The sequence below is a fragment of the Buteo buteo genome, chromosome 7 (assembly GCF_964188355.1).
Source record: "Buteo buteo chromosome 7, bButBut1.hap1.1, whole genome shotgun sequence".
NCBI lineage: Eukaryota > Metazoa > Chordata > Aves > Accipitriformes > Accipitridae > Buteo > Buteo buteo.
The window spans coordinates 14,018,061-14,043,448 of record NC_134177.1 but is presented as its reverse complement, the minus strand read 5'-3'; the positions used below and the strand labels follow the sequence as shown (position 1 = coordinate 14,043,448).

The window sequence follows — 25,388 nt, the reverse complement described above, 5'->3', positions numbered from 1 at the left end:
AGGAAAGGCATCACTGAAATGCAAACTGAGAGCCAATACCCTCCAGAGCAAAGCCAGCACTGGAGGACCTTGGATGGGTGTTCAAGTACAAACGATTATTTCAGGATTCAGATCAGATCTGCTCAGTAGCCAGCTCTGTGGAGGACCTGGGGATGCCACAGGCTCTTCACCAAAAAAAAAAAAAAAAAATAAAATTAATTCCTTCCCCTGACAAGGTTAACCTCTTCTAGCAAGCACAGTAAGTCTATAAATATATGGGCTTAAGCACATTATCTCCAGGACTGAGACAGCTCAGGACTTGCAAATCCACACAAACCATTTCTTACAAACTGGACTTGTAAGCAGGTAGGCTTAGCGCTTCATTTAAAAACCCTGCACTCCACACTGGATCTGCCTCACGCAGAGCACTGGCATAAAACATCTAGCCACTGCTGATACCAGAGAACTATCACATACGCTGGGCAGCTACCACACCCTCATGTGTGACAAATACAAGGCTGGCTCGGCATGTGGCCAGGACCAGCATTAATACAGCATATCCTACGGGGTACGTGCATAGATGCTGTGCCGAGGGTTACAGCAGGGGCTCTGATGTTTGTCCCTCTGCCAGCTGACAACCCGCTGGGGCACTGCACAGCCTCACTCGCATTGCTCAGGCTCTGCCTCAGCACAGGAGCCCACCCAAAAGAAATAATGCTAGGGGGCACCCTGGAAGGAAAGCAGGATCAATTCAAGCTCTCCAGAAGTCCTGTTGCAAGGACAGGCAGTAGTGCCAGACCCTGGTACCCAGCTGCAGCCTAACTCGAGCTATTCAGCCACCCTTGGAAACTTCCCATGTACCAGCAGGAAGAGAAAGAATGTTTACGACATTCTCCTCATGGCTTTGAGTCACATTCATTTGAAGATTGCTCCCAACAGCACAAGATGGTCAGCACGCTGGTTTGACAGATTGCAGGGACCTGTTGTCAGACTGCTGACATCCCAGCAACTCTCTACGTAGAACAGGAAGGAAAGGTGCAATTCCCACAGCCAACATGAGTAGTATTGCATCCCCTTCGCCTTCCCGATAAAAATGAGACAGATGGTCACATTTATAGCACAAATCCTTTAGCCAGAGTGTTCCTCCTACCCTCCCACCTCGTTGCCACAAGCTACTTTTGGAAGCCCTTCCACACCTGCCTGGGCAGCCTTTCAGTACTTGCTCGGACTTAATGGTGTAAGAAAGAAATGAGGTCTTGCACAAGCAAACTGGTGCATCTTCAGGTAAGGACAGATTCTTATTTCAGTCTGTTCCAGGAAACACAGCCTTGTGTTCAAGCTCCTCCTACAGAGAAAATGCCACCAGGTACATCTTGAGCATCTTAACCTTACTCAGACTTCTCAGGAAAATGGGGCCACGCTCCAGGCTCACCCAGGTGCTCCTCCACTCTGTGGCTTTCTTGAATATCCAGTCTCACAGGCTGACACAATAAAGTGATCCTTTGAATACCATGGGCAAGCCATACTGCCCACTCTCAAGCAACAGCAGCAGAGCAATATTCTGAAATTGCAGAAGGAATCTGCTAGCAAGAACAGAGTGTTCAGGCTGTGAAAGACTAAATTGAAAATGAAGGAAGATAATGGAGAAGCCAGACATGGATGGCTGGGCTGAGGGTCCTGCTGAAGTCTTTGCACCTAAGGCCAAGAAATCATGAGCCAGGACTCTCCCAAAAGTTGTACCTGTCTTCTTGCATTTGAGAAAGCAAGCGGACCTCAAACTGTGTAAGCAATTAAACTTTCCTACACCAGGGCAATGAACACCTCAACAAGACCCATCTATTACTTGCCCTCTTCATTAGCAAAGCCACTGGCATCAACAACCCTTGTGACCCTTGAGCATGAGGACTATGACTGTAACTTATTCCTGTAACAGGACTCCCTGAAATCTCTCTGCATATCGAGATCTGCAAGGACCAGGACTGACACCATGCAAGCCAACTCCTGTGGCTAATGACAGAGAAATTCCTGCACTGAAAGGGCTGCTACAAATAGCCCTGCCGTGCCTGTAACTTTAAAGGTTACCTCGTCTTTTTCCTCTTGCCTGCGGCGCTGCTCCGCTTCAAATACCAGCTTCACTTGGATTTCCTGAGCGATTTCACAGTCCTGTCGTTCTCTAGAAGGCAAGGAGACAAGGATTATAGGCAGCTAAAGTCACAGGCATCAATCAGCCTGGAGAAAGGGATAAAAGAGCTAAAGAACCATCTGATTTACACAGAAGAATTATTACTCAGTATTAGTGCAGAGCCTATGAAATCTCACCAGGGACCAGGACTCCCTGTACTTACTGCTGGCCAAATTTAGAAAATAGGTCCCAAAACATTCACAATCAGAGCATAAAGCAAGACAAAACAGATTTATAGGCAGTTAGCTAAGAAAGGAGGTAGGTACCATAGGATAGGGCAGGCCAAGGCAGCCCATAAGAGTCTCTGCAAACACTCTAATCCTGCTGATTTTTTGTACACGTGGTGCCAAAGGAGGGGTTTAGGGGTCAGGTTAACGCAGACATTTCTGGGAAGTGGTTTCCACCTGAAAGCCAAGAAGGAGAAAGTGCAGAAAAGCTGATAGCAAAATGCAGTACATAGGCCAAGCAGAGGCTGGAGGTGGCAGTTCAGTAATGAATAAGAAATGCCACTGAGGTGGGACGAGACACAAAAGCAGAACCGGTGCCAAGAGGCAAGAGAGTAAATGTGCGTCAAAACAAGGGGCGAGGGAGCAATCGTCCATTGCGGGTGCAGGAGCAACACAATATTGCAGTAACTGGGGACAGAAAAAGAGATACCGGAGTAATTCAGACACGGAATGAGAGTTTCATCTGTGCAGCTAGACGGGGAAGGCCATATTGCAGGGATGTCATACAGAAAGCATCTGCAAGAATTGTGCCATACTCAGCTGCAGGCTCTGATGCCCAGCAAACAGGCTGGAATGATGGCCAGGGGTATCTTAGGGCAACCCAGAAAAGGGCTGGGGGATTTGAGAAGAAAGATTAAAGAGCTCTCTCTTTCAGCACTGTTGAAATTGAGCCAAAGACTAGGTCTAAAGAGGTCAGAAAAATCAATCTAAGCTATCTCTGCAACGGAGACTACTGAAAGGCAAGGCATAGGAGGAGATAAGAATGGGAACAGCAACAGGCAGTTCTTGCTTTATTAGAAAACAAACTTTTGAAGAATACACTGGCAACGATCAGATGGATGACGGGAGGACTACCAAGAACACGTTATGGAAGTCAAGCAAGTATTTCAAGAGAAGTAGCTATGTCAACGCTGGGCCATGTGGGCTGCAACAACTAGCTTTAGACTTGAGCAATGATCAGGGCACAAGCGACCTAGCAAACTTGGAGGCAAGGGACAGGAAGGAAGTCTAGGATGTGAGCGGAAGAAATTAAAATAGTAAGTGTAGACTTTCAGTAGCAAAGCAGACAGAAGTGGCATGGCTGGAGCAGTCAGTAATACCACAGAGCCTGCTTTTACAGAAAGTGAAGAATGAGAGAAGCAGGAAGAGTGGATATGTGGCTTAGGGTGGGAGGAAGGACACTGTGCCAAGAAGAGGGTTTAGAGGACAAACGCCACCAGAAACAACTAATCTGTCTTTTCTGGAAGGAAAAGGAACATGCAGCAAGAGGGAAAAGAAGCTTCTTTATTTCTGGCAACTGCTCCTTGGAAGCAGACCTGCAATTGAGTACTGCATGTTATTTATATCCCCTTCCCCAGGCACATATGAACCCCAAGTCAATTCCCAGACCACCACACTCGCAAACACTTGTGCATATCCATAAACTGACCCACATCTAAAGACACCCTGGAAGGCACTCATGAATTTCAGTGTTTGCAGGGCTGGAGTTATCAACAGGTCAAACATCTTCAGACATCAGTTTCTTTCATCCAGGTAATAAAACCTGGCATTCTGTGTGTGTGTGCCTGTGTGTGTTTCACTTGACTCCAGGGAGAGACCTGTTCAAGGGCACACAAGCTCACACAGCAGCAAATCTAGTTCTTGAACCTGCCATGTAAAAAGGGACCTTGGCAAACCTGGCACCCAGCAGGGAACCACAGTCCCCAGCAAAACAATAGCTGAATATGCAAATCCTGGGGAGCAGGCTGTCAGTGGGCCTAAGATAGTGGATCCCTTATGACCCCAGACTCAGAGGACACGAATCCAGGTAGAAAGTAAGTTAGAAAGGTCAGACATATCAAGGCATTGCACGTCTCCAGTTCCCCTGGCACCTGTGAACAGAGCTAAGGTGCCAAGTTCATCAGCACCAACTGACTTGCTAAATGCTTAAAATACATCTTATTGCAGACAAACAAGAGACAGAAACAGCTAATCGTCTTTCAAAGCCAAGGCAACAAGGTCATTGCCTCTCCATTTGCAGCAAAGAACGCTAGAAAGAATGCAAAAGCAGAAGCATTTTCTTGTTCCTGATGACACGCATCTTGGAATACACCGTATCAATCTCTAAGAAGCACTGAACAGCAACAGAGGATTAGATTCGGGGTTTTATTGCTCAGTGGTAATTAAATACTGAGACTTGATTAGTTTATCAACATAAGGTAGTGTTTCAACTTGACTGAGCATAAGAAAATAGGCTGAAGAACTTTGACAGCTCTTTTGGTCCTTCAGTTTCATTAGTGTGAGTTCAAGTGCCCATCAGTCCCCAGAAATCAGCCAGAGCAACATAAATGTCACCATCCCTGCACATCACACCTATGTGTCCTCCATTCCTGGGCAGCCAGGAGTGTTAAGAGAGTCAGGGAATCTCTACAGCAGTTTAGCAAAAAAGGGGGGGGGGACGGGACGGACGAAAAGTCAGTGTGATCGGAGAGCTCCCATTCATGTTGGCTGTAGAAACTAATTGTTGCCAGATGAGGAGGAGGAAAAAAAAAAGGTTTAAGGGAACCATTCAAAGGAACTGTTCACATTAGTGTAACAGAACCATCACAGCACTGGGAGCAAAATGAGGAAAGAGCGTATTTTCACGGTATTTCCAACAGTTACTTTAGCAACCTTGCTAGTATGCTTGGCAGTGTGCAGGCTGCTCAGCTAGATGTGAGAGATGCTTTTAAAGAAGCATGAAAATAAGGTTTGATGCTGCCCCGAATTCTTAAAAGGAGAAGAAAAGTTATTTCTATTCTCTCATTTATCTTCACAAAGTCTGTCTGAGAGAATCTAGGATTTGAAAGACAGAAGAAAGCCCATAAATGTGAAGAGCTTTTTTATGTTCCCTGTTTCTAAAGTCCACCCAGTTCTGCCCCTTTACTCCTCCCATCACCTTGCAGTGTCAAACTGTCCTAGATGGTACAGAAAGCAACGGCAGCGAGGATCATTTTGTTGCCAGAACACGCTGATCTTGCACAAGGGGACGGTGGGAATGTACAAAGAATTAAGGAAGAAAAATATCCAATTACAAAAGGATGCCTCCAACTTTTTTACCATTCTTGCAGAAGAGCTCATGCTCTCAGGAGCAGAACTGCTGCTAACACAACACTTTGCATCAGTTCTGCCTGTAACTTGGCTCACAAAGTTCGTAAATCCCATTTTACAGAGTCCTACGACAAGAAAATTGTTTGCAGTTCCCAGCAAGTAACAAAAAGGAATCCTCTCTGCCATACAAAATTAATTTTTATGTTATCATTTACATGCTCACATCTCTAATTGGTAATGAAGACAAAACTATTGAAAGAAAGCACAGACTTGAGCAATAACACATGTATCCACCCAGTGCTGCCTGAGTACACTGGGAACATTGAAAACAGTGGCTGATTTGTCACGCCCCAGCTTCAAATCTTTTATGAGCAGCTCCTTTGAAGCCAGTCCTGCATCTCACACATCTGCAATACAGAGCTCTCCTACTCCATGGCTGTCTCTGCCAGATGAGCCACCCGGGGTCTGTGATCCATCACCAACTGTACCTGGGGGGTGGCATCACAGAGCACAACACAGGCCGGGAGGCAGCACAGCTGCCCAGATGTATTCCTGCCTTGCAGACCCTGCATTTGGGGGGAGCCCCGTCCTGCTGCCTCTCCTCATCGGGATGGGAGTGAGCCCAGTCACGCAACCCATTTGTTACATCTGACACATTGCAAGAGACTAAAGGGGGGGAACAAAAACAAACAAACAAAAAACAACACACCACCAAAAAATGAAAGCATCAGTGTCAACTCTGCATTGGAAAGTACATTTTGGTTTATATATATGTTTTTGAAATATAACATGGCCCAGCACTGCCATGTTATATTCCTACACCAGCTCCACAGTCTAAGAGCCATGGCACACAGAAAGCCAAATCATAGGCCACAGCGTTAGATCTGGAGTGTTATCACTCAAATAGCCTCCCACAGCTGCTGCAGAAGTCAGTGACTGCAAGAAAAGGCCTGTCCCCCAACACCCATCTCCACCAATTGACCCTGGGGCAGCAGCTCCTCTTCCCAGGTCGCTTCACACTGGAGTACCTGCAAGCGCAAGCAGAGGCTTTGAGCTGTTCAGTGCAACAGTACACCAAAAAGCATTGTGCCCAGCTCCTCAAAAGCACTCATCCGGTACAATACAAACACGTGAATATCTGCAATTTCCACAGCACAGAGAATTCACTGTAACACTGTGTATTTCTGTGGTGTGGCTTCTTCTTCTTTCTGAGGCTTTAGCCAGGGACAAGGTCAATGCAAGTGGCCAAGTTACCCCACTTTGTCAACAGGCAGCAGAACAGGGAGGCTCCTTCCCATGGTCAGGCAACAGAATCTAAGCCAGGATGGGCCCAGGACCACCTACTCCAACCCTGTCCTCATTACTCTGCGTCAGAGCCTAGTATCAATACTTTTACTGCAATGGATAGCCAAAGGAAAAGGGAAACAAAAGCAAAAGGCTTATCAACCTGAATCCCACGTACTGTCAATCAACTCAAATCAAAGCAGCTGATTTCAGTGCTCTGACCCACATGGGACTAATATTTCAAGAGCCCCAACCCAAACTCACAAGTCTTTTCGGTGTTTCTGGATTTGAGCACGTGCTTTCAGATCCTCCTCTTCTTGCAGTTGCTTGGCCACCTGCAAATCATGTTGTACCAGACGATTACGCTGAACATTTGTTGCCAAGTGATGCTCAACTGGAAATAAACACAGACAAGAGCCCCCAAATCAGCCTGCAGAACTTCAGGGTGTGAACAAGAAAAAACAAGTGGGAGGGAGATTCCAGGCCAGAAATGAAGACAGTTCTTGGTAGGGAAACATCTCTAAAGGTGGGGAAGTCCTGAACTGAAATTACGCTAGCAGCATGAGATTGTCTCATTTCAGCACTGAAGAGGACTGTATATGTTTGACTGTTACCAAAACAAGATCTGCATATCTTGATCACATCCAGGTTTATGGGGAATGCTTTTCAGGCTTTGAATTTCATTTTCTGGCCATGGGAAATTACCCTAGATGAATAAAGTGGGTCTGGAAGGGACCACCAGATGCCAGTGAGGATGAGCTGAACCTAAGCCACTTTGATGGATGCTTCCCTAATTTGTTCTCAAGAACCTCTAGAGAAGGAAACTCATCTCGCTCTCAACATATCAGTTCCAGAATCTCACTACCTTTATATTTAGCAACAGAGCAACTGTGTACTACAGTAAGTCCGTTACCATACATGGATACTGCCTGCAAGAAAAGATGGCAACGTGAGCTGCAGCTGAGCCACCTTTAATTCAGTGGTCTCAGGTTCCAGCTGCGAGGGCACAACTTCAGCACAAGTTGCATGCTTGGCAGAGTAGCTGGAATGGTATTAGCACCTAGTACTGGTAGATACCAATGGTCTTGGCACCCAGCAAAGCAGATTAGAGAGGCCAACACACCTGAAACTGCAATGCAAAAATACCCAAAGTAACAGACAAACATGTTAAAAAAAATTAAAAGAAAAAAAATAATCACCAGTCACTTCGAAGTTTCTGGCTCTACTTTTTTTTTCCTCTTTTTTAAACCCTTGTGGTGCACAGCTGTCCTCCCTCAAAATGTCTTAAAATGAAGCCTCCTTTCAAAAGGCAGGCACTAGCGATTCTGAAATAAGTAAATGACAGACCTCTTCTGGTTGCACCTCAGGTCAGCCTATAAAACTTGAAGCTTCAAAAATTGCTAGTCATTTCTAAAAAACTTGCACAGCAACAAAACCTCAAATGCGCTCCTACATGCAATTTTATCATAAACAGCATAAATTCAACTCTAAAGGAGAGCACAAAATTGAAACACGAAATGCAACTATCTCTAGGGTACAATGTGAGCTGGGGCAGAATGCAGAGTAGTGTTACAGGACAGTGAAGACAGTAATAATAATCTGTATTCCATTAAAAAGAATAAAAATAAAATAAAAGCAGGGAGGATTTTTCTTAGCAAAACCAAAGCCAGGTATCTGTTGGGACAAATTTGTTTCAGTTTGTTCCAAAGATCATTGCTACTTACTCTCTTGCTCCTGCAAGTTATGGGCCAAGGTATGATCTTCCAGAACAGCGAAGTCTCGACACACTGGACAGGGAAACAAAGCCAAGAGAATCAGCATCAGGAGCAAAAAAAACCCCAAAAACCAAAACCAAAAAAAGCAACAAAAGAGCTATGGGGGTCAGGGGAGCATACACACACAGACTTCTGACACACTTTCTACCAGCCAAGGTCTGGACTCGTGTTTTTTTCCCCCTCCTACACTTGTGGCTATTTTTGCACATGCTTGCTTCTTTGTCCCTGTTTGCATAAAAAGCCTTCTCCACTCTCCCTTCCATTTACACGTCTTTAGTTTACAACCAGAATTGCCCACGCCACCACTGGATCAGACCTTGTGTACAAAACCCTGTATTCTACCCACATTTATACCAATGCCCACGCTGACTGTGTTCAGCTAAAACCAAGGGCAAGTGTTTGTGCTTACTATGATTTTCTTTGCCAGGTTAAAGGGTCTGAGAATAGTATTTTCTCCGCACAAAGTCACACACACACACTGTCACCTCTGCGGAGCTCAGCAGACTGAGCTCCGTGGCTCTCACTGCAAGGCATTTCTACCAGCTCAGGCATCATTTTACAATTGTCTCTTGTAAGCTTCATTGACTTTTTCAAGTGCAGATGCTGGATTTGCACCTAGAACCCAGATACAGGATCAACCACAGCATTACTAGCAGCGATAAGCACAGCCTCTTAAGAGGAGGCTTAAAATGACCCAGAGACAAGCTAAACGGGAAGGGCACAAGCTCCCTTTGGCACCAGTCTGAAAGCAGCATTTTTGCCAATGCCTATCACTTTCGCACTTGAACTTTCAAAGGAATGCTCTACCCACACTGTAGAAAAACACCAGGGTTTATTTTTAACTTGCTATGATAGGCAGCGGGGCAGCAAAACACAAGTCACATACATATTGGGACAGGGACATACACACAGCATCTGCTTCAGCCTTTTGGTGGCAGGTACGCATCAGCTTCTTGGCGAACCAAGGACAAACTGTGACCTGCGCCCCCAGACAGCAGGATGGGGCCCTACTCTGCACATCTGCCATAACGTTGGGTTCCTGTCTGCTTCGAGGGGAGTTTAAGGCAGGGGCGCTGAAAAATTTACACTGGAGAGGTCCGTTGCTTGTTTCTCCCCCTCAATGTGACACGCTAAGCAGCTTAACAGGACCTGAAAGGCAGATATCTCCCATTTGAAACATACGGCACAAAGCAGAGAATACAAAGTGCTTCCGAAGCTGCAGAAGGAGGTATGAACCGCTGCCGCTGTGCTCCACGGGCAAAACCTCTGGAAAAGACCAAGGTTTCTCTTTAGCAGAGCACAGTGACAGCCTAGAAGAGAAAGTGAAAGTAACCCCCAAACCCGCAGAACACACCAAAACTACAAGGGGAATTTATGAGGAACCTGTTTATGGAAGGGTTCAGAGTCAGATAAGATAAAACATTTCCATCGCTGCAAAGGGTAGAAAATACAAGGAAACAAGCAGGTAGCCGCATCTTCCTGAGCCACAGTCTCACAAGCCTTCCCTCTTCTTGCATTGACTCACATGGTCTGCTAGAGAAGCACTCAGATGTTTGTCTGCACCCAGGTATCTTCACAAAATATCTAGAAGAGTTTCAAGTTGTGTGTGCTAAGAGGTCAGATAAACGCTTTATCCTTTATCATATTCAACAGAATTTTTGGTTGAGCCTTTCTGCATTGGAGGGTATTCTACAGATGACAAAAGCTCCTAACAGCTAAACCAGCACTTCAGGGAAGGAGAGTGACAAGCAGCAGGGTGGAGACAAGGACAAAGATTATGGTTATATGATCCCATAGTGACTCACTTTAAGCATGTACAATTCTGGATGGTACAATTAAGGTTTTGTTGTTGCTTTTTTTTATTGCAACCTCTTTTAAAAAAGGAAAGAGGATAGAAAACACTAAATAGCACTGAAACACTTCCAGTGGGCATTTGTGTATAAATAAAGAAACACTGCCTTCAGCCACAGATCCGGAAAAGCCACAGCTGAGTTGCAGGCAGCAGTGCTGTTCACAGGTGACATACCCAGGGTGCTTGGTGGTCATGAACATATTTTTTTATGGGATAGGGCAAGGGGATCTTGCCCATAGAGACTTTATTTCGTTGGTCCCTAATACTACTTCAACTTCATAGCACGATTATGGAACAACCTCCTTCTGCTTACAACAAGCATCATCTGGCCTGCTGGAAGGGCACATCTAGCTTGGAGGTTTGAGCCCTACTATCAGTTCAGAGCTAAGCAAAGACACCTCAATACAGAAACACAAACAGTCTGCCCAAATCTAGGGCTGTGCCTTTACTACCACGTATTCAAGAAGCAGCACTTGCTCCTGACAGTTTAAAAAAAAAAAAAAAGGGGGGGGGGGAGGGAAGTGTTATTTTTAACTGCAATAGGTCTCTGAGCAAGTCCATGGCACAGCTGCCTGAACAGCTGTACTAGGAAGACAAGGCGGGCACAGCACAGGAGCAAGGATGAACATTTCAGAGCTGCTTATTTTTTGCATAAAGATTGCTGCTGTAAGAAATGCTTATGAAACTGCATCCCAGCCTTCCCACCTCCTTTCTGCACAGACTCATACACTGCTCTGATTGCTGTGGTCTTCTAGCTCTGCCTTGTTGGTCACGGTGCTCATGGTGCTGGCAGACCTTTGCTCCATCCTCCCCAGAGAGGCACACGAAGAAGAGGACTTTAGGGGTTTTTTTACTCCATTCTACCCACACCCAGACACACTTCTCTGAGAAAAAAAATGTGTTGACAGAAACATGCTCAGCGTACAAGCAATAAAGTGGGAGGGCCGTGGTAGAACACTGCTGCTCTTCTCTTGACGAGTCTTACACCAACCCCAAAAAAGCCTAATTTCCTCCAGCGAGCTTCATTCCTACAATATAGCAATATTGTTTAACCCTTTTGGATTGATGGGCCAATAAAAACTTTCTAAAGAAAGCATGGACTCAAAATAAAAGGGTCAAGTGCATATACTATTGTGTTGTATACGTAGGCCTGCTGCTTCTAGCTGCTCCTCCAGAGATCTGGTGGAAGTAGTCCATGGGTCTCCAAAGTTAAACAAACAAGAAAAAACAAAGAAAACAAGCTCCTCAGGTCCTCACTTCCTACGGGCCACAGCTGAAAGCTGCTGGATGCCAGAGACATAAAGCAGGGACCAAGGCTCCCGTCTGGGTTGTTTTGGCTCTTCGGGACAGGTCTGTGCCACTTGGAGCTCGGTGCCGGGGCCAGGAAGCACCCACAGCCCAGGGTACCACCACACGCGCTTCCCAGCTCGTGACCTGAAGCAGCCGAGCTCAGATCCAGTGCCACCACTAACGAGGCCACGCAGCACCCGGACCCGAGGCTGTGCCCAGCCACCGCCTGCCCTGCCTCTGGGCACAGGGACACAGCAAGTGGGGACAATGCCCTGGGACGAGCCACCAAGTTGCAGGTGGCCTGGACATGGGGCTGGGTCTTAAAACAGTGATGATTAATAACCATCCAGCTTCCCCCTCTCTGTGCTGGACCTGGATGGGATAATGATAAGCATGCTGGAAGCTCCCAAGTGTCTGGGCTCCACGGTGCCCCCACCTCACAGCAGACACAGCAAGGAGCAGGCTGGTGGGGCAGCAGCAAGCCTTGGGGTTGCTCACACATTGGGATTCATTCACGCACTGCTGAAGAAGCCACTTGGCCACATATACAAACTCGTTAAGCTGCTCTTACAAACCCACGAACGGATGGCTCGAGCACACAGCCCCTGCTTTGTGCTGCTGAAGCCGCTGGCAGGGCAGGCGGCACAAGAGCTTTTGTCACTGTCAGAAACTTGGCTGGGCTGGCTGCCTCCAACTCATCGGAGCACATTATTCCCAAGTCCCATCAGCCTGAGAATAACATGCAAAGGAAGACGAGAACATCCCATTACGAACACAACGAAGCACTGTCAGCCAGCCAGGTGGCAAGAGACGGGGACACCTGCAACTCCCTAGCAAGTCTGGGGGCAACAGCAAGTGCAGAGCACTCCCTCAAGACTCGACCCAGCACCCACGGCACCGAGTCAAGCATGACCGCAGCTACAAGTGGCACCAAGGAAACCAACCCTCGGTTCTCGAAGACATGCATCCAACAATGAGGCAACTACAAAATAACTGGAGATGTGGACCAGCCAGGCATGGTCTGAAATAAAGCTTCATCAGCGCTAGTCCTCATCCCGTGCTCAGTCTCAGCATGGCGCCAGCATGCTCATTACTAGGTATTATGGGCGCTGGGCTTGCGCTGAGAAATAGGATGGCCCCAATGACAACGCAGAGACTCACAATTCCTCCTCTCCGAAAGGCTTCGTATTTAAGGGCAAAGAAATCTATTTCATTATTCCCTAACTGTATGCCTCAAAAATGAAAGGTAAGATTAACGTCACATTTATTGCTGCCAATGAACTTGACTTCCCATCCCCATGCCCTGGCTGCGTGCCATCAGACAGTCAAAGAACCAGCAGGGGTGCAATCAGAGCAGCTACAATTGGCAAGTCCAGTGAAGCGCGAAACATTAACACCAGGTTTACCATAGTCTGATTAAGTCAATCTGCCTTGGCACAGCAGGGAGCAGGTCTGAGATATGTGCTTCTGGCACAGCTGTCAATTAAAGAAATGCCAGCCCAGGAATCCCAGCCACTGTCACAGCCAACAGGGGAGGACAAGGGCAGAAGCATGGCTGGAAGCCTCATCCTCTGCAGCAGTGGTGGGCTCCAAAATCCAGGCAGTGGCATGAAAGAGGGAGATCACTTGCTTGATGGAACCTGAAGAGCCTCTCTGCAAGCTCCAAGCACAGGTCTTCTCCACTGGTATGAGTTCACCCCGAAAATAGGCCTTTCTAAGCATCACTGAAGCAGTGCATCTGAGGCACAATTGCAAGCCTTGCCTTTATGGCCATAAGCCAACAGCAAGCCAAACAACAACTTGGCAAATTTTCATGAAATAACCTCTTCTTTTTGCCTCACTAGCTTTCGCCAGCATTACCTCAGCTCCGTAGCTCAGCATTTCTAACACCAAACTGCTTCAAAGAGAGTGGAGTAACCACAACAGAGGAGCAAAGGCAGCCTTAGATGTTGCTAGCGATATTTAGGTGTGCGACAAAGAGGTAGGTAACGTCCAGGAACAGGCAGTGTGAGTGTGCACTGTCTCTACAAGAGGTCAAACCCGACAGGCTTCTCAAGCATGGCTTAGAGCAAAAAACCCCCCACACGCTTCTGCCTGAAGTCTTAGACCGTGTTTCGACATCACTGAAGATCCCAAGGGCCCCTTTGGTTCACGTGGCCCATATGACGTGCCCTGGGATACTAGCCAGTTCAATGACCCAGGGACCACACAAACACGCTCCAAGCATTTCCTTTTGGGCCTTAAAAACCATCTTTTGCTCCCCACCCCCTCCACTCCCAACATTTTCTCATCAGCATCATGTGCTGGATAATTCACAAAATAAACTAGAAGGTGTGAGTCATGCTTAGTTTAGAGCATCTGCAGTTTTTGAATCCTGAACTGGAGGACAGGAGGGAGAGGAAAGACAAAAGTGACACAGGAAAAAAGTTTCATCAGCTAAAAATCACTTTTCAGGGCCTACAGAGCTGGCAAGTTAAGTGCCAAGCAGCGAGTGCAGCCTGTTACAAGCCAGCAGTCTGAGGCACGTGCTGAGTTATGAAGATCACTGCAGACTGGAAAGCAAGCTGGGACCTCATAGACTCTTACCAGCAGGGACTGGCCAGGCCACTCCAAGCTAGGTAAGCCCTCTGAAATCTGCAGATCATTTCCTTAAAATAAAGCCAGCATGACCAAGCAGCCACCCAACTGGAGGTGAGAGGCTACCCAGAAGGCAGTTTCCAGAGGAAACATGCAACTGGGACCTTTCCTTCTCACCCCCAGCAAAGCTGCTCTGTGAGATACATGGCCTGACCTCACCGTTTCCCATTTCCATCCTGCGTCTCCCATCGCACCAGGAGATTCCTGAGCTCCTGCGACCACACGTGGGTGCCGACGGAGGCTGGCTGGGACACGTCTTGGCCGCTGCAGCTGCAGTTACACAGACGGCATTCCTAAGACCTTGTTCACCAGGCACTGCCAGTGCCAAGAACGTCCAAAAACTCATGCAGGGAGGTGGTGGCTCCCAGGCTAGAGGGCAGGGCTGGGCAGCCCAGGAAAGAGAACAATTTCTGCTCCTCAGCCACAGCACCAGAGCATCTCATGTAGCCAGGAGCTACGAGGCAGCACAAGCAGACCGGGCGGCCCCATGGGGAACCAAACTGAGGGGTCTTAGCCTAATTCTTAAAAGCGTAAAATGTGCAAAGTAAAAAAAAAAAAAGAATTGCCACAGAACCATGGTGGGGATCTTTGGCAGTCTTGGCCTGGAAGCTAAGAACAGCTTGGGATTTGGGAAAGAGGTTATCCTCTCTGCTCTAGGCTAATGCCTTGAGGTCAAGGCCATGAGAGGTTTGCTCTGTCTGCACTGCTCTCCAGTAATAAACTCTCACCTGCCCAACAATGCTTTAAAAAGGAAGACTATACATATATTTTTGAGCCAAATCCTCAGAACATGAGTCTGTTTTTTAAACTGCCTTGAAATAGAAATCGGCAGCATTCGCAAAATGCCTTCTCTGAGGCTGCTAATTTGGCATTCTCACTTATGGAGACCTGCCTGCAAACTGTACTGTAGAGGAGTCCTCAAGCTGAGAGAGCATCTGCTGAACACCCCAAAGCAGAAGGTGATGTGCTTGCACAGTATAAACAGAAAGCTGGACATACCCAAGATCACAAAAAAATAGCACTACAAGGGAGCTCAAAAGGTCATCCTAGAGCATGCCCCAGCCACAAAATTTGATAAAATTTATCATTCTGCCTTTATTACAGAAGGCTGCCATCTTTTTCATCATTGGATAATCGCACTCTACATCACTTCATCTGCAATCTAAGTAAGAGCAACTATTCTTATCCCCCGAGTTTAAAACACAACCCACAGGTGAAGAATGTTAAAGACCATGTCTTTGACTTCCAGAAGAAAATGTTGAGTTGAAGCACTCCAAGCTTGGACAGACAGATGTACTTGAAAATGGCATTGAACCTTAGGGAGTACTGGCACCCATGCTTTGAAAATTCAGCCTGTTCAGCCAGGTCCAGCTGGGTCCCCAGATATGAAGTACCCTGAGCCACAAGCACTTTCTAAAACCCTCAGTCCTGTAGCCAACATTGCCGCTACAGCTGCTGCCTCCTGTTCCAGAAATGTCTGTGCATTGAGGGGCTGAATACATACAGTATTTTGCCGCTTTAAAGCAGAGAGCAGATATATAAGCCACAATATGTTAATGTCTGCAATCCATTACCTGCCAGGCTCAGGACTCTATTATCTCTGTAGCTCTTTCTTGAGTGCCCCAGTGTCCACTGGCCTGTACAGGACTGCCTAGATGCAAAAGGTCACCGGTGAGCTCAGCCATCGCACTGTGGACCCATCAGTAACATCAGGCATAAAAACCTCAAGGTAGATATATTGGTCAGGGATGGCTTGGCTAGTTTGACACCACAGCCAAGCAGTAGAGCCCAGGCAGCCAAACACACACTTCACTGACAACATATGTGAGGCATAACTGGGTCTGTGTATGGAAGAAGTTAGTCTTAATTATCAGTGAGAACAAAAGTTGCTTCTGTAGTCATCCTTTCCAGCATCTGATACAGCTTCAGTTGACTCAGCTAACACCACATGTGCAAAATGATCAACAATAAAGACAGGGAGAAGTTTTCCTAGCAGTCAACTTTCACCACTGCCTCCCAACCATGGATCACAGCAAAACAACACTGCCTCCAACAGCTGTGTTCTACCCTCACCTTGCCCAAGGGCAAACCACCACACACATCAGTGGAGAGCAGGGCAGGAGTTACCTTCACCAGGAGAGGTCAAAATCCCTGGCTTACACAGCCATCCCCATGAGCACTACTGTACCTGTAAAACATGCCTTCAGCAGTGTCCCATGGATCATATGATCACTGTCCTTTTCTGGAGTCTTTTTTTGTTTCTTTTGCAGACAGGATGTCACAGCAGTTTTGGTTTCAAGCCCAACTCCACTCATTTAAACTTGTGTAAGGGAGGGGGAAAAGAAAAACAGTCTCCTTTCACGCACAACTCAAAACAGCCACCCACTCAGAAAACTGCTCAGGCATGGAGCTTGCATCTCAAGAGATTTGCACTATATAAGCTCCCTTCCCCCAAACCCATCTCAGCAGTGATCACTGTGTTTTGCCTTGATCTGTTTATTTCAGCATTTTAGGCAATTTTATACCACACACAACTCTTGGAGGGACACGCTGAATTTCCTAGATAGGTAAAACTTCTGTTCTCTGCTAAATGCAAGCCTAAATCCCTTGCTCAGTTCAGTAGTTTCTCTGCAGCGAGCTGGCAGGATCGCCTTGTGGTTCAGGGTGCCTTTCAGGAACCATGGCACCCTGGGTGCTTCACTAGCATTTCTAAGCCCTCAGTTTCAGGCTGTGGTGAATAAGCTCACACAGCAGCTCCAGAGAGGCAGGCAGGCAGCTGGGAGCAGAGATAATTCAAAGTGTCAGCTCTCCCAGGCTTCTCCTCCAGCTTAATCCTAAAAGATAATGTAGCAAAATACAAGGGACGCAGGATTCAGAAAGGGAGCTCTCAATGCCCCTCTGGTCCAAGTTCATGCACTGACTCAGTTTGCTGACTTCTGAAGGCCTGACATGCACGCAGAAGGTGCCAAGTGCCAAAAAAAAGAAGGTTCCAGTTCCTCTCAAAACCCCACGGTGTGGTTTTACACCACAGGGACCTGCAGTCGTTCGGAGGAACGAGCATCTCTGCAGAGAACAAGCAGAAGACAGACTCCCTCAGAGATGCCACTTTTCAGCCTTCAGGTGACCAGAGCCAAGCCTGAGACTGCTCGGAAACAAGAGCTGCAGCTGGAAGGATGGACCGCAGCATCAGTTCACATGCAAACAGGTTTTACTCATCCAGATCAGATACCTACAGAAGCTCCAGCAGGACGGGCCTCAGGGCAGCCTCCCAGGCTTGCTGGAAACCTGACCAGCTGCTGCCTTCAAAGCTGTACGTGTCAACTGATCCTGCAATCCACTCTGATTCTTACACGGATTCCTATCAGCTTCCTTTTTCCTAGAAAGGCGGCTGCTAGGCTGCGAGGACTCCTGTCTGCCACCCGTTCAGCTGCTGCCAGCACTGCAAATCTGCTCCACGAGAACAACCTTCCTCCACCTAACCAACCCAGGATGCTCTGCTTAGTTTCATAACCTCTTTCCTTTGCTCCACCAGCTCCTCATGGGTACTCTCTCCCCCCTCGCTTCCTGCATTTAAGTTCTCCAGCTTTATTAGTCAGCTCTGGAGAATACAAGTACCAAAGCTGGCCCCAGATAAGTCAAACCTTCACATCCACGTACAAGAGTCACAAATCAGTAAAGTTACTGCACTAACAATACACGTCCCCTTTCCTGTCACAGCCTTGTGTTGGCATGCTGCTCTTAGAGCAACTACAGATTTAAAACAGTGGCATAAGAGGGTAAGAATAAGTCCCTGGCCTCTGGGGCCAGAAAGGCAGGGAGGCAGAGCTCCCAGCATCAACCTGGAGCAAACCACTTTGTGGCACCTGTGTCCACAGCTCACATGCACAGCAAAGCATGAGGAAGAAGCAGGCTGGCAGCCTTTTAAATGCCTCCTCTCCGAGAGCACAAAACGAGCTCCAAGTCAGATGTACAATTTTTGGTTTGGGAGCTAAATAACCTTTAGGTGATATTGTATACTCACAGCTTCTTAAAAAAAAAAAAAAAAAAGAAAGGACAATTAAAATCAGGACCTAACAAGTTCACCTGTTACATGGCCAGAGATGACGCTCTGGGCAATGCCAGCCACCTGGAGTACCACGTCACTGAGCACAGTAATCAGAGCTGGAAGCAAACTTGCCTTTTCCACCTTGCATCAGGGATGTGAGGAATGCAGGCAGGGCTATGCAGCCCTAGCCAAGGACCCAGTCCCTCCAGCGCTGCAAATAAGGTCAGGAGAGCCCAGCCTCTTCCCGACACCAACTTCCTTCGGAAACCTGGCGCCGACCAAATCGCCTGCAGTAGAGTGCAGCCCTGTGAACAGCAGTGCTCTCTGCACGCCACAAAAACAGCCAACACCCTGGCAGCTTGGAAAATTCCCAGGTCTTTCCCTGCTGTCCTCCACTGCTTCACCCCAGCCCCCGGCAGCACTGCCAAAGGCTCCAGGAGGCACTGGTGAATTTAGGACATAAATCCTCCTCATCCCACCAGCCAGCACCCCAATAGTAAAACTAACTTCAAAACAGAGTGAGAAAAAATTTCTTCCTACCAGGATCCCACAAAGTAATGTTTGCCATATCCATAACAGACATATATGATAAGCTCAGGTGCTTTTGCAGTGCAAAGCCATTCTGCCATGCAGACGTGGAGAAGCTTTCCATCCCGAGCCAGGCCAGCACTTCCCCAGCCCATGTGCCAGGTCAGTGGTGACAGTCCCTCTGAGAGGAACATTTCCTGCCGGGACACACTCCAGCCTCTTGTCCTGTCTGGCTGCAAAGGGCCAAAGCTATATGCACTGTGTCTTTTGGAGAGGTTTCTGCAGAAAGAAAAAAACAACCCACAAACAAAAACCCACCTCTCGCTGGCAGGAAATATTCCTGTTTGCATAAACTTCCTTCCTCCCTTTTGTCCCACTACTTCTCAGGTCAGCCCCATCAGTGTCCTTAAGGTATGCCTGTCTCTCAGCGCCTTCAAATATTTGTTCATTTATGTCCTCTTCCTCTTTGTCATCACTTACTGAACGCCAGATACTGAGCCCACACAATATTTCCTCTTAAGCCGATTCCTCCAACCACCAAGTCCTGGTTCGGCAGAAGGGCTGGGAAAAGAACAAACCATACCTGTATGCACTCAGGAACTCAAAAGTTTTACTGCACACAGCTTTTTACACCTCCTTTGAAAAGAGAAGTGAAAAAGAGTGACTCAGTTGCAAACTCACTTAAACTTTCTGTCCTGAACAGCACTCGCCACAGGCAGGGTTGTCAAGAGTGCACAAACCAAACTGCTACCAACTCAGGCCTGAGTCGGAAAGATTTCACTATTTTTATTTGGCTAACGGAGCATCGTGGCGGTGGCACCGTGGGTTGGTGTGCAATTAAAGTAATCACCAGTTGAGCTTCTGGAGCCCGACACAAAATCCTTGGGCAGGGGCAGAAGGGCTGCGCCAGGCTTCTGAGCAGGCTTTCATCCACACCTTTCTCCCCAGGGAAAGTAACACTTCTGGCAAGGTTAATTTACAAGGTGCCTGGGGTTACAGGGTAGATTTTATGAGCACCCAGGCCTACCTGGTCTCCTTTGCTCAATGCAATGTTCACAACAGCCCTGCCTTGCATCTCTTACACATACAGCGTGATGCTGCAGCCTCCTGCTGTCTTTCCAGCCCTGCTAAAGTCTCTCCCAGCTGCCGTACAGTGCCAAGGCCATATAGCACTCACTCAACGAGCTGTGTGGTATCTTTTCACGTACTGAGAAAGAAAACAGTGGGAAGGCTCCAATTCCTATTTTTAAAAAGCAAGTATAAATGAAGTGTCAAGGGACTTCCACAAGGTCCCGTCATGTGTCCTGTGGAAAAGCCAGCACCATAAGGCAAACACAGAGCCTCCCTGACACACAGCTGCCTTCGTGGAGACAGCAGCCCTGCTGTCCCGGTGGAAATGCCCAGCAAAAATGGAAATGCCCCTTTTGTTCCTGCAATGCAAGCCACCAGCAGCAGAACAGCAAATATCTTTATCACCTTTTTGAAGACAAAAGGACAAGCCAGCAGCGAGTACCACACCAGAAACCAGACCTAAGTTTCTCGAGTTTTAAGGCAGTTTTAGGAGCAGACAAACCTCCTTCCTCAGTCCTTTAGCCATCAAACCAGCACTAGGCAGCGGAGCGGCAGTGAGCGAGCGGGAAGCCAGGCAGCGGGGAACAACTCTGGGAAGGGGACGAGGAAGCAGGGAGGGAACATGTCACTTCGTCCTATAAATCACCACAATCATGTGAACTGGGTGTCTCTGAGCAAGGAAAAGAAAGCTTATTCCAGCAAAACATGGAAGTTTCACACAGCCCCAAGGCACATCCCATTGCTTCTCTAAGCAGGGTTTTCCCTGTGCCCAGAGAGAGCAGGACTGGCCTCTCCTGCTCCTCGCAGCAGCCATCTCCAACTGCCGCCTGGCAGGCAGACGCCCTCTGATGTTGCTCATGGCCGCAGGAAATTAAAGATTAAAGAGAGGCCTGTGGTCACAGCAAACACAGTGCTGTCTGCAACACACTGCTCAGCTAGGCTCATTACTCAGGCAGCAGCAACGGGTGATGGCCAATGTCCTAGTATCACAAACGGGGGAAGCTGCCCCACACACACCTCCCTGAATCCCCAGGAATCAGGGCAAAACAGACTGTGCCCCCTCTTATCCCAGTCCAAAAACTTGTCAGTAACTAAGGAAGCATCTCTGCAGAAGGCATCAACGTGAGTCTGTAAGCTCCTCTCTGCCAAAGTCTGCTTTTTGAGCAATCTTTTTGCCTCGGTACAACCTCCACGGCAGCTCGCAGAGGACAAGTGCTAAGGATTTAAGGGATGGGAGGAGGCAGACCTGCCTGCTCAGTTGTGTTTTGGAGCCAAGAGCATGAAATATGCTAATCCTGCCCATCTCTTCTGCCAAGCGCTGCAGACCCAGAACAACTGAATGCATAATAAAACTTTCACCCAGCTTTAACCAGAAGTGAAATGAGTACCACAGCCTCAGCTACTGAATTCATGCATGCTGGAAAAAGAGACCTCCTATTACTCAGAAGAGCTGGACATGAACCAGTGACCTAGAAAAAAAAGCCTGTGTCTATGTCCCATCACTCTCCACCTCCTCATTGCCTTCGAGCCATCCAGCTTGTCTGAATTTTTCAGAGCCCTTCTCCAAGGAAGTCACAAAGCAGAAAACCATGACACTGCACATCATGCTGCAAGGAAAAATCTCAGCTGGAGCCAAAGGGCATGGGACAGGTGGCTTCACAGTGACCTGGCTGACCCTCAGCTGCTCTCAAAATTGTTGCTCTGATTAAACTAATCCAGTTAAAGGCCAACCCTTCCTTCACATGACTACAGCTGATACCTCATCTCTCAACGCCAGCCTCCTGAAAAATCCTGAAGCAGAATACCTCCTCACCAGACACCGGGCCAGCCATCAACACTTTCTGAACCCACTTCCACCTTCGACAGACATCAAGTTTCTCTTGTCCACTGTCACGTTGCTTAGCTCACACAGGCACCAAAAGCCCTGATACAAGCCAATAACATCAGTCTGTTCCATAGGAGCCTGAGGCACTGCACCTCAGAGCTGACTCCCTTCCCTGATCACTTAGTCAGCAGCCAGGAGGTTTTTATTGCAGGAGTCTCAGAGAAGGCCACATTAAGCTGCAGAGATCAGAGGGAAGGTGCCGTGGTTGGGAGGAAGACTGATGCTTACAGCAAACTTTTATTCAATCTATGTTAAGGCAAAAGAGAGCCAGCCAGGCTGCCTGCCCTTGAGAATGCCTTGCCAAGATGGAAAATAAAGGTTCGAGCCCTTCCTGTTTCCCCGAGGCTGCAGTCAGAGGTGTACCTTTTACTACCATGTTTGGGAAACTGGCCTCTCTGGCAGCAGACTACAACTAGCAGCATTTGAATGTACAGCTCAGGAGTTTCAGAAAGTCAAATCAGATGCTTAATGAAGAGTAGAAACCACAGCGCGAGCATTGTTGCCAGGTCTCTCCAAGCACGAGTGGCACAATCAGCCTTTGTCAAGGCTGGAGCTCCAGAGACAGCAGCGTGGCAGGGTTAGTTCTAATGACTGGCACAGACATACTGCCCTTATGCTTCTTTATAGTATTACTAAAAATAAAATTAAAAACACTTAAGCCACTGCAATTTTCCACAGTTCCAAAGAGCTGTACACTGCTGGGGCAGAGTTCGGGGTCCCTCTCCCCCCTCCCGCCTTTTCTCTCCGCACAGAGGATTCAAACTGGCAGGAAAATCAGGAGCTCCTGGCGAGGAAGACCATACCTGGGTTTTGCCTGCCACCACTAACAACTGACGGCTCTCCAAGACTGCACTGGATGAGGGACTGAGCCTCAGTCTTAGCAGACAGGCATCCCCTTTGCAAAGCCATTGCCCTAGACCTCAGCTCTTCGGCAAAGGCAGCAACAGCGGATGGGACCGCAGGTACATCCTCCAGAGAGAGACAAGGTCTGCACAGCTCCAAAGTACCTCCCCAGAACAGCCCCGTGCAGCCCTGCCTGCCTGCGTACAGGCTGGGATGTCTCCCAGGTCCAAGAGGCAACACACAGTGCGTTGGGATGGCACGGGGAGCTCACTTAAAACAGGCAGCCAAGGAGGGGGTGTAGCCCTTCCCCATTTTAGCTGCTAGTAATGTATCAGATCACAGGAGATGAGACAAACGGAGATCAAGCAGAGCCCAAGCCAGTTTCTTTTATCTGCTTTATAAGTAACTAATTAAAATAATATTTCCAGGATGCTTTTGTCCCCAAAAGGCTCACAAACGAGACCTCTAGTAAAAAAGATCTACACACACAGAGCTGAGGAATCCCCTGGGGTGGGTCAAAAGAGCACACAGCAAAAGCTGCTTTGTGGAAAGAGAAAATGTCACAGACACTTGAGAGGCGAACAGAAATACAGGCAGAGAAACTCAGCCCACAGATTGCAACTAACACCAAAACCTTCAGCAAATAACTTACAAGAGCTTTACTGACCACAATGGTCAGAACATCCACTTTACTGCCCATGGAAAAATGGCCCTGTAACACCAGGCTGCAGCACCAAGGTCTAGTTTATACTAGAAAAAGAGTGTTTTGAGGGTGTATTTTACACCAGTAAACCCCTGCCCACAAAATAACCTGGACTGGCTGAAGCAGTTTTCACCGGCAAAATGCCATCTGTATCAGACCTTCAGCTAATATAAATACTTTTAACGATAAAAAAGAAAGTAAACACAAGAAGCAAGGCTTCCTGCGGCACCTAGCTACAGTTATCAGATTTTCACTGCCATCACTGCACAGAAACGACCTCTCTTTTTTTTTTTGAGACCACACCAGAAGAGGAGGGTGATGCTGTCTCACAGCAGTCCCAGCTACCTGCAGCCAGGGAGAACCTGGACACACCACCTCCCCTCCCAAAGTAGGTCTGGTGAGGAACAAAGTACTCAAATCAAACCAATGTTCTTCTTTGTTAATGAACAACTAAGCTGACCTTTATCCAAAATGAAGAAAGGGAATTTTTTTCCAGAAGGATCAACAGTGATTTCTCTATCAGGAAGAACAAATATTTCCCTAGGTATGGAAGGCAATGCATTTTTTTCCTTGGCTGGCATTAACACTGAGCATGAAAAGATCTAATCCAAAGCATAGCTCAGTTTCAACACTTTCCACAATAAAAACAAATGATGCTACTGAACTAAAAGCGTGAAACATGCCTGAGGCTTTGCAGAACATGGCTCAGGCCTCATCTACTTTGCACGCTGAAGCTGCTCTGCGAGGCTACTTTAATCCAATTGCTATCAGGTAACAACAGATCGTTGTATCAGGACACTCTTGAAACCTAATCCACACTAACCATAGGTGCAAATTTACCAAGGGCTGGTTGAGCTACATTGCAACCCTGTATACATACTTTCATTCAGCACGTAAGCGACTTTAACTCAGTCCAGTTAGTTCACTTCAAAGATGAATCAAGCTAAATCAAATCAAGGCTACTTCAATTCTGAATAGGAACATCTATACAGGGATTTAATTCACTTTAATCAACACACTGGAAAGGTTAATTGGATTAATTTTCTTGAGTAACCCTGTGTGGACAGACTCTAAGGATGAGACCTTGGCCACACTAAAATGACCAATAAAAATTTTGCTAATGACTTAATAGGACCAACATTAACCCCTAAAACTTCAGCACATGGATATTACTTTTCTTCCAGTAGCAATAAGAAGTGAAGCATTAGAGGATGACAAGAGGTCAAAAGGGACCTCCAGCTCCCTGCACAGACATACACCTTCTGCTCTTGACTAGCTGAATCATCAAATTCACATATTTTGTAAGAATTGAAATTTAAAAAAAAAAGAAGAAGAAACGGCCAGTGGCAAGGAAAACAACTTTAAGGAATTTTTGTTGTATTTAGACAGGCACACCGTGCTCTCCATTACTACAGTGTAAACCTCAACTAACTGGATTTTGACAGAGCTCATGCAGATTTATACCGCTGTCAGAAAGCACAGACTCTACCTCGCACAAAGCTTTTTAAACCCAAAGCAGCTCCAGAGCACCTTTAATTAACCTTACAGGCACACGTGTAAAGCAGATACTGTGCTAATAGGGAAGCTGAGGCCAAGTCTGCGTACCGAGCACGGGCTAAACCGGCAGCCGGGCACCCAAAAACCCAAAAACCCAGCGGGGCGCTTACAGCCCACCCTCCCCCTGCACCCCGGGTGTTTTGCAGGGTGGCGGAGACTGCTTGGTGCTCCCAAGTCCTGACAAAAACCCCGCAGGCTCCAGTATTTTTACCCGGGACCTCAACGTCGCCAGCCCCCCTCAAACCACCGCGTTTGTGGATATTCACGGTTCTGCTCCCATTTCTCAAACGCCCCAAGCGGAGCCCCCAAGCCGTTAAACTGCGAGGAAGGTATTTGCATGTCAATACCCCACCCCCGCAGGGTCTCCCCGCTATTCCACGGCAAAGCTGACCTCCCGCGGGAGCGGACCCCGGCCGGCCTCGCAGCCCTGCCCCTCCGACCCCAGCCCCACCGAAGGGGGG

The 25,388-nt window shown here is 47.6% G+C and overlaps 1 protein-coding gene across 3 annotated transcripts in view; it reads right to left on the bottom strand.

Moving 5' to 3' along the window:
• Window positions 1–25,388, bottom strand: part of CCDC50 (coiled-coil domain containing 50) — a 45,054-nt gene that overhangs the window by 18,789 nt on the left and 877 nt on the right. For 2 of the 3 annotated variants that reach the window (XM_075031637.1, XM_075031635.1), the window contains exons 2-4: window positions 8,466–8,528; window positions 7,006–7,135; window positions 2,062–2,152 (exon numbers count right to left, since the gene is read on the bottom strand). In XM_075031637.1, the coding sequence (XP_074887738.1) occupies window positions 2,062–2,152; window positions 7,006–7,135; window positions 8,466–8,528 (284 nt within the window). Of the gene's footprint in view, window positions 1–2,061; window positions 2,153–7,005; window positions 7,136–8,465; window positions 8,529–9,422; window positions 9,484–25,388 lie in introns of those variants that run through there. The other variant, XM_075031636.1, reaches the window with a different exon arrangement.